General features: G+C 40.0%; 1 protein-coding gene across 1 annotated transcript; it reads right to left on the bottom strand.

The window, feature by feature from the left end:
* Nucleotides 1-1,807: 1,807 nt before the first annotated feature.
* Nucleotides 1,808-3,062, bottom strand: TUSC1 (tumor suppressor candidate 1). The gene is made up of 2 exons (XM_048292856.1): nt 2,439-3,062; nt 1,808-2,295 (listed from the first exon to the last, which is right to left on the bottom strand). Exon 1 carries the CDS (start codon nt 3,060-3,062, stop codon nt 2,499-2,501), a length of 564 nt encoding a protein of 187 aa, XP_048148813.1. The 3' UTR covers nt 1,808-2,295; nt 2,439-2,498.
* Between the last annotated feature and the right edge of the window lie 15,662 nt (nt 3,063-18,724).

Below are 18,724 nucleotides of genomic sequence, written 5' to 3'. Positions count from 1 at the left end.
CCAGCGAAGCAGCATTCACTCAGCCCAGAGGAAGAAAGGCTCAACACTGCAAGGCACTGAAACATGGAGACACTACCACAACAACTAAAACAAAGGAAAAATACTTAACCTAGTCCAGAAGGTGATGAAGAGAATTACAGACAAAATTTGGGAGTAAGAAGTGAGGTCTGGACCTTCAAGATTTGACTGCTTATTGAACACAAAGCAGAACAACAGAAAATAAAACAGACCTTAACCAAAAGTAAAGTAAGGTAAAAGCTCTTCACACAGCAGTAGTACCACCTCTCCCAGCACTTCAGATGTGTAGATGCTGTAGTGTGTCAGGCAGTTCCAAACTCTGTGTTTTCTACCAACCATTAGTTCTAAGGGTTTTGGCTAAACATGCTTGTGGTATCAAGCTACTATTAGAACTAATCCATAGACAAATCCAGATGGGATGCTTGAACAGTTATAGCCCAAAAAATACACTTTTTCTGTAAGTCTCAGTATATGTAACTTCCTATAGACAAGGATCATGCAAGTGTGCCATGAAGGAAAGCCATCACTTGTGAACCATTACGTGGGGGACACTGTAGTGAAGTACTGCTTTTTGCACCATCTGACTGAAGGAATTTCCTAAATTTGTATTTTGTTCTCAAAACCAAATTTACAATAACCAGATCAGGTAACTGGTTAAATAGTTAAATGAAACTTTTGCAGCTTAACTGAATCAAGGGATTATTTCCTGCAGTCCACATGGAAGCAGCAATTTGAATAAATATTCCAAATCTTTTCTCTGGCTTTTTATATTAATTTGAATCTTACTGAAATATTTTTCTCTCTGTAACCTGCCGTTTTGTTTATCTATCAAGATTTATATAAAAGTAAAGAATCCTTTATTCAAGCTTCCAAAGAACGTAGTACTCTTGCAGAAGTCCATTTAATGCAAGTGTCACAGAAGTTTAGTTAAAAAGAATTGCATATCCTATCAGAAAAGCCCAGGATCTCTCCTCTTTTCTATGTGCCAATACCTGCAACTTTTGAAAAGGATGCCTGACACAGTTACATTTTTCTAGCATTGTATCTTAACAGAGTCCTATCTTGTCCTACTTCGACAGAATCTGTACATCACTTGGGTATTCGTACTTTACTGGAAACTGCTATTAAGGCAAGACAATCTTGATGGTATTGTAGGTACTGTAGTTCTTGAGCATTTAGCTAGTATTTTCTGAGAATACTTAAGTTTACAAAACAAAAACCACAACCAGACATCACCACCCACACTTTTTCATTAGGAGATATTGACTGTACTGTACCAAATTGTTTTTCCATTTGGAGAATGCACTTGAGCCTGCAGATCCACATACTTAACAAGCACTACAGTCACTTATGATCAGAGGGTTATGCTGACATAACGTGAAGAAACAGCTCTTTTCAGTATAGTCTCAAAGATACTTGTAGAAAATAATGGAATTTCACCTTTTCACATTAGTTTCAACTTGAGCTGAAACAGATCTTGGCTTCTAAAGCTTTAAGAAACCAATCTCAAACCTGAAGGCACTAGACAGCCTATAACTGACATAATAAGGAAATATTACAAAACCAACCTGTCAGTTCTTCAAAAGGGTTTATTTCAACCAGCAAATTTTCTAGTGAAACACAGGTCTGAAAAATAACTAATTTCCTTCCAAACAGTAGATAATAAAGGTACAGTAAAAAAACCCCAACAATTCTTTGGGCTTTGAGAAGGCACACTGCAATGACCTGAAGGGCGCTTCACCTACCATTTCAAAAAAACTCCGTTAAAAATTCACACTGAGGACAATCATTTGGTGTATCGTAATTTTATTGATTAGCTGCAGTTTTGTGTGAAAATGTGAAATTCAAATCAGTATTCATGTGATAGTGAACAAAGTCCATCATTAAAAATACAAATAGTGTTCTGCAGTTAAGTGTCCAAGGCAATTCATAGTTCAAATGATCATCAACTTTTACTGGAGCACTGACAAAAGCTTTCAAGCTTCCTCCACTCCTCTGCCTAACATACACCGACTACTAAGAACTAGTCAGTCTCCATTGCTCTTGAAGCCTACACGACAGTCGCTAACTCAAGAAAAAAAAGGTGATCCACAGCTGGTCCCCAAAGGAAGCACAGTTCAGTGCTGTGGGATGACACGAGATCAAGTGCTCTGTTCACCGCGCTTCTTTTCTCCATGACAACAGCCGCTTCGAGGGATTCCTCTCGTCTTCCAAGCGTCAGTTTCCCACATGAACCTGGTTCTCCTCGATCACCGTCAGCGCTTCCGGGGTATACATCTGGGAAAAGGATTAAAAAACCTTAACTCCTTCCCCACCCTTTCCGTGGGAAGGGCCCGTTTCGAGCGAGGGAGCTGAGGAGAGCCCACTCGCACCGCAGGACGGTCAAAGCCGAGAGCAAGGAGGGGGTGACCCGCCCCTACCCCGTGGCGGCGGGGAGGGCCGGCAGCGCTGGCCGGCGCCGCCCCCTCCACCGGGGCCGCCTACACGGCCGGCACCAGGCTCTTCTTATCCAGCGGCTGATCGTCCTCGTCCAGCAGCAGCTCGTCCAACTCCCCGTCCTCGGCTCCCGAGGCCTCGGGCCCGCCGGCGGCCCGGCAGCGCCGCAGGTGCCGCAAGGCACGGCGGTGCTTCTCCTGCAGCCGCCCCAGCTGGGCGCGCAGGGCCTCCGCCTCCTCGCCCGGGTCGGCGGGGGGCTTGTCAGGGCCGGGCCCCAGCAGGGCCTGTCGGAAGAGGCAGCGGTTCTCGCGGCGCAGGCGGCGATTCTCCAGCCGCAGCCGCGCGTTCTCCTGGCGCAGCCGCGCGTTGTGCCACTCGCGCTCCTCCCGCTGCCGCAGCGCCTCGCTGTGGCTGGCCGCCAGGTCCGCGTACCGCTCCGCCAGCTGCTGCGGCGACCCCCGCGACTCGCCCCGCCAGCCCTGCCGCCCGCCGCCCGCCTCCGCGGCCCCGCCGCGCCCGCCGCTCCCGGCGGCGGCACCGAGAGCCGCGCGCCCCCCCCGCGCCGCGCCGCTGTCCCAGCGCCCGCCCACCGCGCGCATGCGCCTCATCCGTGCCGCGCCCGCCGCCGCCCGCCCGCAGCCGCCGCGAGCCGAGGGAGGGCGTCCTGTCTATGCAAATTGCGGGCGGGGCCTGGGCCGGCGGGGGGCGGGCCCGGGCGGGGCGGCCCCGGCGCGCGCCCCTGCTCTGAGCGCGGGCGGCCGGCAGGGGGCGGGGCGGACGCTGCGCTCCCGCGCGTGCCCGGGGCCCGGAACTGCGGGAGGGCCTCGCCTGGAGCGGCCCTGGGGCTGCGAACGCGGCCGAGACACTGCTCCCGGCACAGCGGGCCGGTCGGAGCCGCGTCCAACCTGGCCTTGAGTGCTTCCACGTGTGCGGCACCCACGCCTTCTTCAGGCAACCTGTGCCAGTGCCTCGCAGTAAAGAGTTTCTTGTTTAGGTCTGGGCTAAACCTGCCTTCTTTCAGCGTAAGGCCATTTTCTCTTGCCTTGTCACTACATGCCCTTGTGAGAAGTGCCTGCAATTTTCTTGTAAGGCCCATCTGAAGGGTGCGGTACGGTCTCCCTGGAGCTTTCTCTTCTCCAGGTTGAGCAGCCCCAGCTCTCGTCTCAGTCCAGGAGAGGTGCTCCAGCCCTGGGATTAACCTAGGGGCCCTCCTCTGGACTTGTTCCAGCAGCTCAAGGTCATTCTTGTGTTGGGGGCTCCAAAGGCGGGCAGAGGGGCTTGCGCTACTGTGGAATACAACAGCCCAGGCTGGTCCCTGCCCAACAAGGCGAAATTTAGGTTTCAGGTGTGGTTGCACAGTCCTCTGGTATTCATGTGGGCCTTGTTACCATTACTTAAAAAGCAGTGACTGCAGCACAAAGGAAAGGTGATGTTGACTCAGAAGCACTTCTTAAATGAAGACCTGGTCATACAAATGTTGCTCACTATATCCTAGCGTTGCCGGGTTGTTGGGATTTAAGGAGTAAGACATGTAGACTAGAAAAATGTGTGACTAGTTTTGACAGCTCATAGATGACATGGCTTAAAGCAACAAGATTGTTTGGTATAAACACATATAAGCAGTTTTCAATAGAAGAGAAATAGGATGTAAAAACTCTATATTGAGAGTATTTTGTAATGTGTGGTGAAGTCAATCTTCTGAAAGTCTCTTCAATTCTCTTTTTCTGCCCTCCATTACGTAACACATGTTGGTATCTGCAGATAGGCAGTCATTTTGAGATTACCATGACTGTACACTACATATCACTCTGGGCTTCTGTGTATATTTTACTCTTGAGGTTGTAAACTGTTTGTGATGAGAACCATGCTTTGCTTTATGATTCAACATTTGGTTAACTACCAATTGAGTCTTGAGTATGGACCCTGAAGTTCAACAAATAATGTGTGCCAGTAATTGTAATCATTATTTACAAAACCTTTTCAGTTTTAAATGATAGCTGTTTATTTAAAACATTTAGAAAAGCAACAGCAAAGCACTGCAGAACAGAAATAATCTTAGTTTTACTGTTCTTTTGCTGTGACTGCTAAACAGAGATGAGCAAGTATTTCCTGTATTAAGCCATTTTCCAAGGAGAGATTGACTAGGGCATTGTAGAAGTTCAACATCATGTGTTACTGGACTAGTTTTGCATTTTGCTTGCATGTTCATGAAAGAAATATGTTAATGCCTGTGTATGAGTCACTTATTAATGTTGCTGCTTTATAAATCTATGGATATACCTACCCATAAAACTTTACTTTGAACTGTAGGCCAAGTCCCAAAGAGCACTGAAACTCTTCCATTTTTGTGGAAGTGGACCAGGGCTTTGCACTCCACAGAAACAGTGCAGAGGGTAATGTAGAGTTTGAGCTTTTGATGACCAGTAAGTTAAATGACAGTCATCATTAACAGCACCTTCACTTTGATCTGAGTTCCTCAAGTTTTGCAGTGAATGCTGTGTCATGGGTCTCAATTTTGTTTATTCACCGATTTTAGTTTTGTCATGTGCTTTTATTTGATGCTGGAAAATACATGTATGTATACCTGCACAAGGAGTGATAGTCTGTATTCTTAAAAAAATCAAATGGCATATTAGAAGGGTATTTACTGAGTTTCAGATTCCTTGGACAATGTTTAAACACCAGTTTGATGTTCATAGGTTAAAGGCAATGACAAAAAGCAGGGATTGGGGAAAGAGGATAAATCAATACAGACAAACTTTTGTTCCAAGATAGGGTCACACTCGAAAGTGTGAAGGGGGAAGGTGAAAATGGAGTAGTAACTGAAGAAGTTGAGACTAGTTGTGCAGTTTTCAGTGATTTTTTGCTCACTGAATGGCTGTGAAGGACAAAGTATTTTAAACAGCAACAGTACAGTAGTGATAAATATTATTCTATTCCTTTTGATCAAAGTCCTGTGTTTACTTAATGGTGTCAGGTCTCTGTAGATAAGAGAAAGTGACAGTGCTTGTGGACTATCAGCTGGCATTAATTTTGAACCTTGTCCAACCTGCTCAGGAAAATGGCTCTAGAAAAATACCTCACAAGGAAAATAAAAACTCTTTGTGCCTACCGTTCCCCTTATAACTGAATCCATATTTTTGAAGTGAAAGGAATTCAAGCAACCCTGCTTCTTGTGGTGAATATTAAGGGGAATATTCTCTGTGGGCTTTAGGGGAAGATATACCAAAAGACCCAAACTGAGTTTAGTTAAATATTCTGGTGCTGTTTTTTTTACTCTTAAGTTACAGAGTAATAGAATGGTTTGGGTTGGGAAGGTTCTTAAAAGGTCATCTAATCCAAATCCCTGAAATATGCAGGGACAACTTCATCCATGTTAGGCTGCTCAGAGCCCTGTCCAACCTGACCTTGAATGATTGCAGGCATGAGGCATCCACCAGCTCTCCAGGTAGCCTGTTTCAGTGTGTCACCACTATTATCATAAAAAAATTTCTTTCCTATATCTGGTCTGAATCTATCCTCTTGCAGTTTAAAACTATTACCCTTTGTCCTATCACTGTAGACCCTACTGAAAAGTTTGTCCCCATCTTTCTTTACACCCTTGTTAAGTATTGGAAGGCTCCCTGGAGCCTTCTTTGCCGGGCTGAACAGCCTCACCTCTCTCAGCCTTTCCTCACAGGAGATGTGATTCAGCCCTCTCATCATTGTCGTGGCCCTCCTCTGGGTCCATACCAAAAGGACCATATTGGTCTTGTGCTCAGGACCCCAGAGGTGGATGCAGTACTCCAGGTGGGGTCTCACCAGAGTGGAGTAAATGGGCAGAATCACTGCCCTTGGCCTACTGGCCACATTTCTTTTGAAACAGGGTATGTTTGGCTTTCTGGGCTGCGAGAAGACATTGCTGGCTGATCTCCAGTTTTCCATTCACCAGTATCCCCAAGTCCTTCTTGGCAGCTCTTAATACCTTCATGCCCCACCCTTTATTGATACTGAGAGTTGCTGTGACCCAGGGGCAGGACCTTGCACTTGGCCTTGTTGAACCTTATGAGATGTTCAACATGGGGAGTGAACCTATGGGCTCACTCCTTCAGTTTGTGCAGCTCCCCCTGGATGGCATCCCAATCCCATCCCTTGGGTGTGTCAAACACATCCGTTGGCTCTTCATGTCATCTCCAAATTTGAGGCTGCACTCAGTTCCCCTGTCTGTGTCACTGATGAAGATATCAAACAATACTGATACCAATACAGTCCCCTGAGGGACACCATTCATCATGGCTCTCCATCCAGACACTGAGCTGTTGAACACTACTCTCTGAATGCAGCCATCCAGTCAATTCCTTACTCACCTCATAGTCCACCCATAAAATACTCTCTCCAACTTAGAGAGACAGATGTTGTAGAGGAATGTGTCAAAGGCTTTACAGAAGGCCAGATAAATGACATCTGTAGCCCTTCCCCTGTCCACTGATGGAATCGCTTCATCACAGAAAGGCCACTGCATTGGTCAAGAAGAACTTGCCCTTGGTGCAGCCATGCTGGCTGTCCCAAATAACCTCCCTGTTATAGTTCAGTAGCTCAGTAGTCCCCAGGTTCATCCTTTCTATAAATAGCATCTCCCTGGAATACCATCCCAGCCTTTGAGAAATAGCACAAAAGGTAAGGAAATGTCCCATCAAATCTCTTTTCCACTGCATACATTACCCTGAAGTGTGTGTAAATATACTTCATATGGATTTTCCTGAAATGAAGTAGGTAATTTTGCTCTGATGCCACCAGTGCAGTATGGTTTTTAGGCTTGAACCTGACTCTAAGTTGAAGCTCTGAAAAGCCCTCAGGATTTTGAGATAGATGTTTTGTGTACTCCTGAAGGTAGAAGAAATTCTGTGTACATGTGAAGCAGTCTCATTGAAGGGAAAGCAAGCAACAAATTTAAAAATGCAATATAGGAAGCATTAGCTTTTAAACTGGGGATGTAAGTGCCTTCAAAATAGCACAGTTCAGTGATGTCACCTTTCCAGTTGCAAGGCCCAACTGAGCTGGTTTAATGTGCTTATTTAGTTGTCAGTGTTTTTCAGAATCAAAGTGTATGTTAGCAAACAGAAAGTTTCTAGCTGACAGGTTCTGAATTTTCCAAGCGGAAGTAAGGATTAACTAGTAAATACATTTTCTTTGTGTCTCAGCCTGAAGAATAGCCTGGAAGACCCTTACTGGGAAAGAATATCAAGTCTCATTAAGTTGCATCTTGCATCAAGATTTCTGTGATGGCATGTATAAGGTTAGCATGACTTATATCACTGGCATTACATTTCAGTGGACAGAACAGAGCAAATTATTAGTCTTGGGACCTCTTGAAAATGAATGTGATGAAAGAGCTGCAGAGGAACAAAAAGTAATAAATTAAAATCAGGGAAAGGAACAGTGCAGATAGGAGAATAATGCAACAGGAGAAGAAATTGTGATAACATGTAAGGGAGAGGTTTCCTGACTGACCAAGAGTGAAAGAGACAATGTGATAGTTAATAAATGATAACTACTAAACATGTTTACAATACAAGGTGTTACTCTGCCTTGCTTTTTCTGCTGACATAACAGGGAGTTTCAGTTTAGGTTGAGAAACTTAGGGCATCTATGCTTACTCTCTAGCCCATGGATGACCAATAAAAATAAGGCATGGGCTTCTATCAGGAATTAGATTTGCCATGAGTAGAGAAATGGCGAAACATGGAGTGTATCAGTAGTTTGCTAACAGTCCTGGAAATAAAGTAGGAAAATGCAGGTCTATCTGTGGGTCCTTCTTGAGGCTGAGGGAATAAATGTCCTTGGAGAAAGTATCTATGGTCTGATGTATCAAGATGAAAAGAGCACTTTTTTCCAATGGAAAAACTTGGCAAACTGTCCCGTTCCAGCTTATTTTACCTCCCAAGTTTAGTTTTCAGTGGAACAGAAGTAAACTTCAGTTTAAAGAAAAAAATTCTCTTTAGAGACAATAAGACAGCACAGACAGTACTGTCGTACTGAGGGAAAATCTATAACAACATAATAGATGTAGTTCTCACAGCCTTGCTGCTGCTTTTAATTCATAAATGTTTTATGCAATTGAGAGGAAATTTAGTCAGCATTGCTAAAATAATTCTATTGATAGATCTTATAATGTCACCTGTCACACCTTTGTAAATTACCCTGTGTAGAAGACACAGCACATTTATTCTCAGCAGTCTTCACATTGAATTCAAGAGTAAAGAGAGGGCCCTTATTCTTATCCCTCTTCACCAATGCTTTTGAAATGCTACAGGAACATTATAAAAGGCAAAGGCACTTGGATTGTATTTACAGTACTGTCAGCCTGGAGTAAATGAGATTAGAAGTACTCTCTGTAACTAGAGATTGTGTTGAGTAGAGTATTGGGAAGAGGAAGTGGGTCTGGAAGCTAATTTACTAACATTCTTGCCAGCCTGCTTTAGGCATTGTGTTTAAGGTGTCATTCTTCCTCCACTATTTTTAGTGTTGAGAACAGATTTATTAGAAGTTGCCTTTTCATCCTTGAAAAAAGTGATGTTTTGGGAATTTTGCAAGCATTCTGAGAATGGGATATTTGGCTTGGGAAGGTGATTATTGCTTAACTGGATTACTGGATTGCTGATCTTGGCCTAGGAAATACCTGTGGTCTGATGTGCTTCTTTCTTATACTTTTCTTCAATCTTTGTTAGTTTCATACATTGAAAAGTTTTATAAAATACATTCAGAGTTTCTGTTGCTTTTACTGTTAACATTCTTTTCAAAAGCATCCTTGAAAATAGTTTATTATCACCAAATATATTTGGTACCAGCAGTTCTTGTGGATGCTTGACAATACAAATATGATTTTATTGAAACAGCCGCTAAAGAAGTAAGAATAGGTAATATTGATGCCGTTTATTTATTGTCTTGGTATGGACAGGAATATTAAAAGCCGTCAAACACCAACATCTTTCTTTGACAGCATGATTTAATCCTATCTATGTGTCGCCTTAAGAAGAGCTGAGTATAAATAAAGAAAGCTCGACTTAGCAGTTTCAATTAAGACACATATAGCTGTGGGAAAAAGACAGTTCCTCAAAACATTGTGAAGTAGAGTAGGTAACCTGAGTTCAGAGCTGCACATGTATTAGAGAAGAAAGAGAATGTGTGTTAAGAATTAAAGGTTGGGTTAAACTGTAAGAACTTCAGCATGCAACAAAGTCCCCCTCAGTTTGGCTTTCTGAACAAAGCCTTGTAATCTAAAATAAAAACAATGGCTAGACTCGGAAATACAGACAAGGGGTTACCTGTACTTTCTAGAAAGATCTCTGTGTATGTGTGTTGTATGTACAGTGTGGGACTTCCTTTGTATAAGATGAAAATTGTGCTCTATATTGTATTAGTTTGAAAACAAACCAGTGGGAGACTCCCAAGTCAGAACTACAATTTAATTGGAAAATTAAAAATAAAGGCAGAAAACAGTGGCTTAAACTGACAGTCAGGATACAACCTGACACCTTGTTGGTCAGAGTGGCAGTAGCAGTCAGATTAAATGGTGGCTGCAGTCCTTCTGAAGTGATAGATATGATTCTGTTGAAGTAGTGACCTGTAGAAGGGTCTGGTCTTCCTCTGATGGTCCAGTGGTGGTTAAGAAGCTCTTATCCTCTGGGAATCCAGTAGGAAAGGCTGGCTTTGGTGTTCCAAACCTCAGAGTATATCCAGGTAGGAATGCTCAGTTCCTCCCCCTGAGTGGAGCATCTCTCGATGGGATGATGTAATTTATGAGTCATGCAGTGAGGCCTTGATGGCCCATTAGCAAAAGATGTCCTCTGGAGGGAATTATCAGGGATGAGTCATGAAGGAGATAGGGCACACTGCCCCACCTGCTTTGACAGCTTATGAAGATGGTGATAGACAAAAGAATACATACTTTTGCTTGCCTTACATTGTAACCTAAGATATATATTTTGGGATTAAGAAGCATCACATCAAGAGACGAAATTTACTAATGTGAAGGTCAGTCCTGAATCTTTGTTTAGGATCAAACTTAACAGTTTGGTCTTTGATCTGAGAATAAGGTCTGTGAATTGCATAGGAAAACTAAATGGTGACTCAGACATTGGAGTTGTTTCATCAGATTTGATGAGACAGCTAAGAATTATAAGTCTAAAATAAACCACCTAATTACAGGTAGTGGTTAAGGTCCCAATTAAAAGGATGGGAAAATTGCATACAAAATTACACTTTCAAAATTAGAACAAGACGTTTGGACAGCTGAAATAATATAAATATATATAATAAGCTAAATAGGTGTCTTGCATTTTGTATAGTTATTAATCCGTAAACCACATTAGAAAAAGCTTTTTAAAATTAGAGCATAGAAATTGTCTTTATAGATGGAAGAAAAAAGACATGCAGAAAAAAAGTGATTATCAACAATATTTTCAGTGAAGAATTTCAGTTGTAGTAAAAATATTGATCATCCCTTGTTTCTAGGAGAAAATTAGAAAATAAATCCTAAAATCTGGAGTTGTGTGCTAGACTTCACTTACAAAAGTGAACAGGAACAGATCAGATCCTGCATAGTGAATCATGTGGTGAAACTCATCGTGCGTTTGCAGCATATGTGTTTACATCAAATTATGTGTGTTCCTTTTATGGTCAGTCAGATACTTTTGAACACAGTTCATGTCATGGTAATGCAGGTATCTAAAAGTAATCAGGTAGATCTCATTCCAGACAACATTTTACTTTCTGTTGTCTATTAAAGGAGTCTGAAAGATGCTCCCATTGCAGTTGTGCCCGCATTAGACCACCTGCATCCCGTTCTCAGCACAAAAACATGCAACAGCTGCAAACTAGGAACCTGTAGTTTTAGTAGATGTTTGAACAGAGAAAAAGCATGGGGGAACACTCATGAAGTTCTAGTCTTTACTATATTTTACATTTCTGGGCTGTTCAGCAGACACAGCCTAAAGGCCTTTCTTGTCCTTTCTGGTTAAGAATCTGGTAGGTTGAGCTGGCAGGTCCAACACAGAACTGATGCCCAAAGAAAGTGATACAGCAAAATTGGAAGACAAAATGGAAATATCTCAAGAAGCTGTGTTTAAACCTTCAACCAGTCCACTGTCATTCTAAAGTAAAAAAAGTGAAGCTGGCAGAAGCAGGTTCCATAATTGCAAGAAAATGAAGTCTTTTGCAAAGTCTACTATCAGTTGTGATAATAAAATGATACTTATACAGTATATATACAGCTGACACAAAGTAAGTCAGAAGTGGGAAGTGGTCTTTACCTCCACCACAAATTCAAGGAAGGAGTTTGTATCAACATAAAGAAAAATAAATTAATGTATACATGTCAGTAGTAAAGACTGATGTTGACAATCGAGAGTTTCTTTAGAAAGAGAATTTTATGGATACTGTGGCAATAAAGAATACCTGTGTTGTATTGTTAGCTTTTCTCCAAGCAGGAGTAATTTTGTGTTCTCTGGTGTTTTTCATACTTGATTCTTCCCAAATGGTAATTATAGGATAGAAAAGTTGTCAACTGAAAAACTGGAAGACCCAAAGGAGAGTGCAAGTGGTGCCTGCATCGAGATTTCCCCATTGCACTGCTGGTAATTTACTCATGTAATAGCAGTGGGGCCTAGTAGCAAATAGGGGAAAATGCAGTAACTTTTCCCTATTCATTTAGAAACATCCAGAATCAGAATTTTAAAATCAATACCTTAGTCTAGGTACCCATTTCAATTTGCACTGAGCTGACAGAAGTTATATGTGAAGCACACATTCTTCCATTTTATTTGTTCAGAACATGCATTAATTTAGAAACAATACTTTTGCCTAGTAGAGAGATTTAAAGGGTGGAAAAGTTTTATAACAGCCGGAGTTGAAATAGTGTCCTTTTTCGATGGTTGCTGCATGGTTGCAAAATTTCACCTGTGATACTGGTCTTCCCTCTCTACTTTACAGACCAGCACAGAAATACAGAACAAAAATTCTCTCAAAGAAAAATAATTTTATAAAAATGAGCATTCATTTTGTAGATAGTTATTATCTGGTTTATCTTCCAGTCCTCTGACTTGCAGCTTCGATATGCATGATGATATTGTTGAAGTTATGATTTCTAAGGAGACACAAATCAAAGGCCTATGTAACTAATTCCCAGATTATTTGTTCTGCCCCTGGGCTGCATACCTGCAGACTTGTAAAACAATGTGGGATTAAGATCTGATAAACTTTCTGGCTTGGTTTAAAACAAATTAAGGCAGCAGACACTCCAAAATGAGTTTCCACCCCCTTAGTTTTAACAAATCTCTTTCCACCAATAGGGACAGATAGATACGTAGATATAAGTGAAAAAATAACAGTTTAGAACAAACAAACAAACAAACCCTGAAATAGCACCAGGCAAGAAGAAAATAACACTAATAATCCATTTTTCTTGATGTTTCAGGTATTTCTGTATATAATAGATATCAGAATCTCAGCATTAACCTGAATTTACACTTCTTGAATGAAAAATATTTTACTTCTGGATTTCTGTTTAATTCAAAATTGATAGGGCATTGCCTTTTCCATTCTCCTTAACAAAGAATACCACTGTATTTACATCTATGAATATACAATAAACAATAGGAACAATAGTGATAGCTTTCAACTGATATTAATAAAAATATTTTTATTTTATTTTCATTGCTTCTTTTAGTGTGATTGGGTAGTTAAAAGTGCAAATTGTGTATGTCAATTCTTAGATTCCCAGCTGTTTTCTTATGAACAGTTTCTACAAGTACATGTTTTGCAGAGCAAAATTGTCCCTTGTAGAGAATGATCTTTCAAAATCAGATGGTAGTTTGTGTCCTCTTGGTTTTACACCCTTAATTTTCTTTATCCCTTATTCCCAACTCTACCAAATGAACATATTATTCAGACTAGAAACAATGACAGAAATGTCAGTTTCTCATCTATCAAATATATGGCTCTTTTAATTCTGGTAGGCTTATGTCTGTAAAAAGATTTTATTCATTTTTTACTTTTTAAGTGATGTAAATAGACCAATCCATATGAGTATCATGATAGCATACTAGTTTCAGTCCCTTAAGCAGTTGTTCACAAATGTTAACAGTGTGTACTGACGTCTAGGATGTTATACTCTTACATATATAGAGAGATGTAAAATGTTTTAAAATTACAGTAATCACATTTTACCTATTTGTAGACAATACTGGTATTAAACATTCAAGACTTCTAAATCTAGGCCACATCTAGAAAAATGTATTTTTGTAGTTTAGGTTTTTAGTTCTATAATGGTAATGTATTTATCAGTTTCCTCCACAGTTGTTTCATGATGAAATCTGTTAATATATTATTGCTATAAACAACTATATTAGAGTGTAAATATACAGACTAAGTGCTGGGTCCTGCACTTTGGCCACAACAACCCTTGCTATGCTACAGGCTGGGGGCAGAGTGGCTGGACAGAGGCCAGGCAGAAAGGGACCTGGGGGTACTGATTGGTAGCAGGCTTATCATGAGCCAGGGGCATCAGGCTGGACAGTGTGCCCACATGACCAAGAAGGCCAGTGGCATCCTGGCCTATCAGCGGTAGCGTGGCCAGCAGGACCAGGGAAGTGATTCTCCCCCTGTGCTGGGCACTGCTGAGGCTGCACCTTAAATTCTATGTCCAGTTCTGGGCCTCCCAGTTTGGGCAGGATATTGAGGTGCTGGATTGAGTCCAGAGAAGTGCAATGGAGCTCTTGAAGGATGTAGAACACAAGTCCTATAAGGAGAGGCTGAGGAAGGTGGGATGTTTATTCTGGAGAAAAGGAGGCTCAGGGGAGACCTTATCACTCTATAACTGCTTGAAAGGAGGTTGCAGCCAGGTAAGGGTCAGTTTCTTCTCCCAGACAACCAGCAAGGGGACAAGAGGACACAGTCTTTAGCAGCGCCAGGGGAAGTTTAGGCTGGACATAAGGAACAAGTTCTTCACAGAAGGGGTGGTTGGGCATTGGAATACGCTGCCCGAGGAGGTGTTGGAGTCACCAGCCCTGGAGGTTTTTAGGAAAAGACTGGATTGTGGCATTCAGTGCCACAGTCTAGTTGACAAGGTGGTGTTAGGTCTTAGGTTGGGCTCAATATCTCAGAGGTCTTTTCCAAACTAGTTGATCTGTGATTCTGTAATTCTGTGTGTGATTGTTTATGAATGTATCCATATATTTACACATAAAGATCAGTCCAAATCCCAATGAAGTAAAGTAGGTACTAAACTTATAGTAAAAAAAATTAAAGCCTCTGCCATTAAATTTTAGACATAACTGCACTTCAGCTTTTACAATTAGCACTATGGCATATAATTTTATTAATAATTATTTCTTTTATTTTTAATCTTCTTGTACTAGGCCAGATTCTTTCTATATACCTTAACTATAATCATTCTATACTCTGATATGTTTAATATTGTAGAAGATCAAGGAGCAATGTTTGCAGAAACTTTAAGAAGTCAGAGGATAGCTTCAAACATGAAAATACAAAAGTTCTTACTGTAAAACTGCTGGTTAAATCACTGAGTGCTTTACCTGAACATGGGATGAATGAAGTAAACCTAGTCTGGAATATTTGTTTTTTTGCCAAGTCTTACTTCAGAGGTGTTTGATTTCTTCAGTTTCAATTCCCGACTTTTTTCTTGAGTAATCTTTGTTGGTTTATTGAAAATCATCATATATACATGAAGATAATACCCAAAAAAAGTACTAAACCTAGAATTAATATTACAAATGTGAATCTTTTCATTGGGATTTATTTAATTGAACCTGATGCCAAGTTCTGTATTTCTGTGATATGTATAATAAAACTCTTCTGACCATTCCATCATTTATCTGGATACTCAACCAAAATTAAGAACAATGGCAAATATATATGATGAAAAAAAAAATCTAAAGAGAAACCTGTATCAGTAATTATTCATCTGAATACAAAATACAGCCTGGTGTGCAAAAAATAATGGTTTGTCTTTACTGGCTGAATGGAGAAAGATGAATTGCGAGAACTGGAACAGAATAGCTGGAAAAGCCACAAAACCTAACATTTTAATGTTCTTCCCTTTACAAAATCTTTGCTTGCATGATGTAGAAAATCTGGGATAAAATGGTATCACAGCACTTCTAGAAAGTCTTATAGGAGCTGACCAAAAATAGGAGGCTGTTCTCAAGTCAGTCTTGAGCAAGACAGAATAATTAATTCCGATGATTCTTATGGAATCACATAATAGAATCATGTTATGTCCAAAAATATTAAAATATACATAGTAATTTTTTAAAACAGCCATTGTTTAAGAGATCTTGAAGGAATTTCAAGTATTTTCTGCATATTTATTTTATAAAATGTTTAGTAGCTGGATCAAAGAATCATAACTCAGTAAGACAGATACACTAGGCAGTCCAGATAAAGAGATATTTAAAATCACTGCAATAGAAAATGAGAAAATTACAAGAGTTAAGTTAGCAGCATGACTTCTTAAAAAGAAAGTTGAGTTTCTTTTAGAAAATGATTTTTTCTTTTAGAAAAAATAGATCTTTTAGAAATTATTTACTTAACCACTCCTTCCATTTATGTATATGCAATAAAAAATAGGATAATGATAGCTTTCAACTGAGATTAATAAAAATATTCACATTTATTGTTTCTTCTACTGGAATTGGGTATTTAGTTGATGAGGTATCAACTTGTAAACATTAAAAATGTCTTCTCCCTGAAATGAACACAGACTCTTACGTTTCTATGATGTCCTGGATCACAAACCAAAATACAAAAATGGAGAACTGGGGTAAAAGATTAGTCTTTATCATACCTAGAAGTTAACAACAACACTTCAGAATTTCTTACTAGATCTTTTGTTCGACACATTTATTGATCTTCAAAGGTCAAAAAGGAAGGAAGTAAAAATCTTGTGATAACACAAAGGCTTGAAGGTGTTTCTCTAATTATGTGATAGAGACCATTGTTTTCCTGCTTGTCCAGTCTTGGTTATCAACTGATGTGTCTTTAAGCATGAATACTTGTGTCTATATAGTTCAAACCCTGATAATCAAAATATTTGCAGAAAAACTGTATAAACAAACATCTAAATAACTGATTGAGAAGGTTATGTAATTGTTGTATTGCATGTATTAACAGTAATGTTTGATTCTTTTCTGCATTTCTTGACCGTAGGGATTTGATTGCTACAGCTTTTGCTTAGCTATATGTTTAGCAAAATTGAGTAAATGATGCCAAAATTCGATGGCAAGATATAGCACATGTATATACAGAAAGGTTATCATGAAAAGGTAAAAGGTAGCATTTTTATTTGACATATATGAAAGTGGAGAATGCACAAGAAAGAAACCCCTGATCTTGATCGCTGATAGTCAGAAAACCCAAATCAAATTGCAGATAAATTGTACTATGGTCTCTCTTGGAGCTAATGGCATCAACAAAAAATTTATTTGACACCAGTTTCAGTTTTTTGTTGGGCTTTCTGGCTCTCCTCAAGTCTTCCAGCTCACCAGCTGATTCATTCTTAAAGCCTTTTTGGGGGATTTATCTTAGCTGTTTTGAAGACTGGAAATTCTAACTTAAATTCCTCTTATGTGTCCAGCAATGGAAAATAATTAGATAGTTTATTCACTTCTTACATCAGTAGGAACAAGGTGCAGAAGAATGGGGTAGTTACCATAAATTTTTCAGGAAATGCTTCTACTGTTAGCCCAAAATGTAAATAAGTTTGAAAACATACTGGTTTTCCTCAAGGATTTAGAGTTCTGTCTGAATTTGTTAATGGAGAGTTCTTTTCTAAGATACCTGGTATATATCTGAAAATTGGGAAGATCTTGATCAAAATTACTTGAAATATTCCTGGCACATATTGAATTATATGCTTGTTTTGACAGAATGAGCAGTCATAATTGAAAAATGTATTGCAAATCAAGTAAAGTTATTTTGAGTTATTTCTCACAATATTGCATGTTTTTGATGAATTCTTAGCTCAACTACTTTATGTGTAGGTATGAATTCTAATTTTTTAAGATCACCTTTTTTTGTATTAATCCAGTGCTTGATGACATGAAACAGCTCTTAGCAGGGATCTTAGGAGCTCTACAGAAAAGACTCTTCTTTCTTTTCTATTTTTCTTCTAATTTTAAGAGTGATAAAGCGGTAGCATTCAAACTGTATTATTTTGAATCTGTATTATTTTTGTCCAGTAAGCTATTCCCAGGTTGGTGATATACTAGAAGTAATCTGATTTTTTTAATCGTACTCCTGGATGTATTAAGCAAGAAGAGACATAGTTTGTGTGTAAGAAAAACCCAGCAGAATGAGTTCCTGTGACCAAAAGACCTCACCAGGAAACCAGAAAGCAAAACAGATGCAAGCAGAAAAGCACTGACTTGCAGAGAATACTTTTTTTATGCTGGGATCGATGGAGATTCACAGACAGTTAATAAAGCCTCAAAGCACCTCTGTAAGTCAGGTCTGTCTTACTACATTAGTTTTTTATGATGAAAATCCAGGTTTCTTCTCCAAATTGGCAGAATGAGTAGTGGCCACAGGAGCAGTTGCATGCCAAAGTCCTGTACTGCCAGGCATCCCTAAACCCAGTAAAGATCTTGACTGACATATTAGGCTAATTGCAAGTATGCTGTTTTTAAATACTACGTATTCTCTTTTCTGAGGGATTTGCTGCCTTGTTCATGCATGAGGAAACAAAAGGTCAGTAAAAGGGTTACTTCGTGGATATAGTTATGCAAGACAGGGAGAGGACTAAATCCTGGTCTTAGTTTGATTATTATGTTTGCCCTGGTTGTTGCTAGTATATTTTAGTTACTCTTAATTGGGGGTTACTCTGTGGAAAACAAACATGTAGTAGTCTTCCTTTTCTAAATAAAAAAATATATTAACATCATGACAACTTTTTTTCTGCTTCTCTGTAAAAGCATGAAGAGTACAAACAGTCACATCTTTCCCTGGTGCCCTCTCTCTCTCTCCCTCACTCTCACTCTCACTCTCTCTCTTCCCCCTCCTTTCCCCACGCTACTGTTGTGCAATTTGCAGGACCTAGGGGGGAAACTATGTATTTACCTGCCTCTTTTGATTATATCTAATCTATTAGATATATATCTCTATATCTATTAAAACCATTGTAGGAAAAAAAAAAGATTGGAAGATGGAGGGAGAAGAACAGGAAGGAAAAACTTCGGTGAATATTATCTTTTAAGCCCCATGTCAAAGACCATTC

Source organism: Corvus hawaiiensis, chromosome Z, assembly GCF_020740725.1.
Source record: "Corvus hawaiiensis isolate bCorHaw1 chromosome Z, bCorHaw1.pri.cur, whole genome shotgun sequence".
Classification (NCBI taxonomy): Eukaryota; Metazoa; Chordata; class Aves; order Passeriformes; family Corvidae; genus Corvus; species Corvus hawaiiensis.
This window is presented reverse-complemented; position numbering and strand designations above follow the sequence as displayed.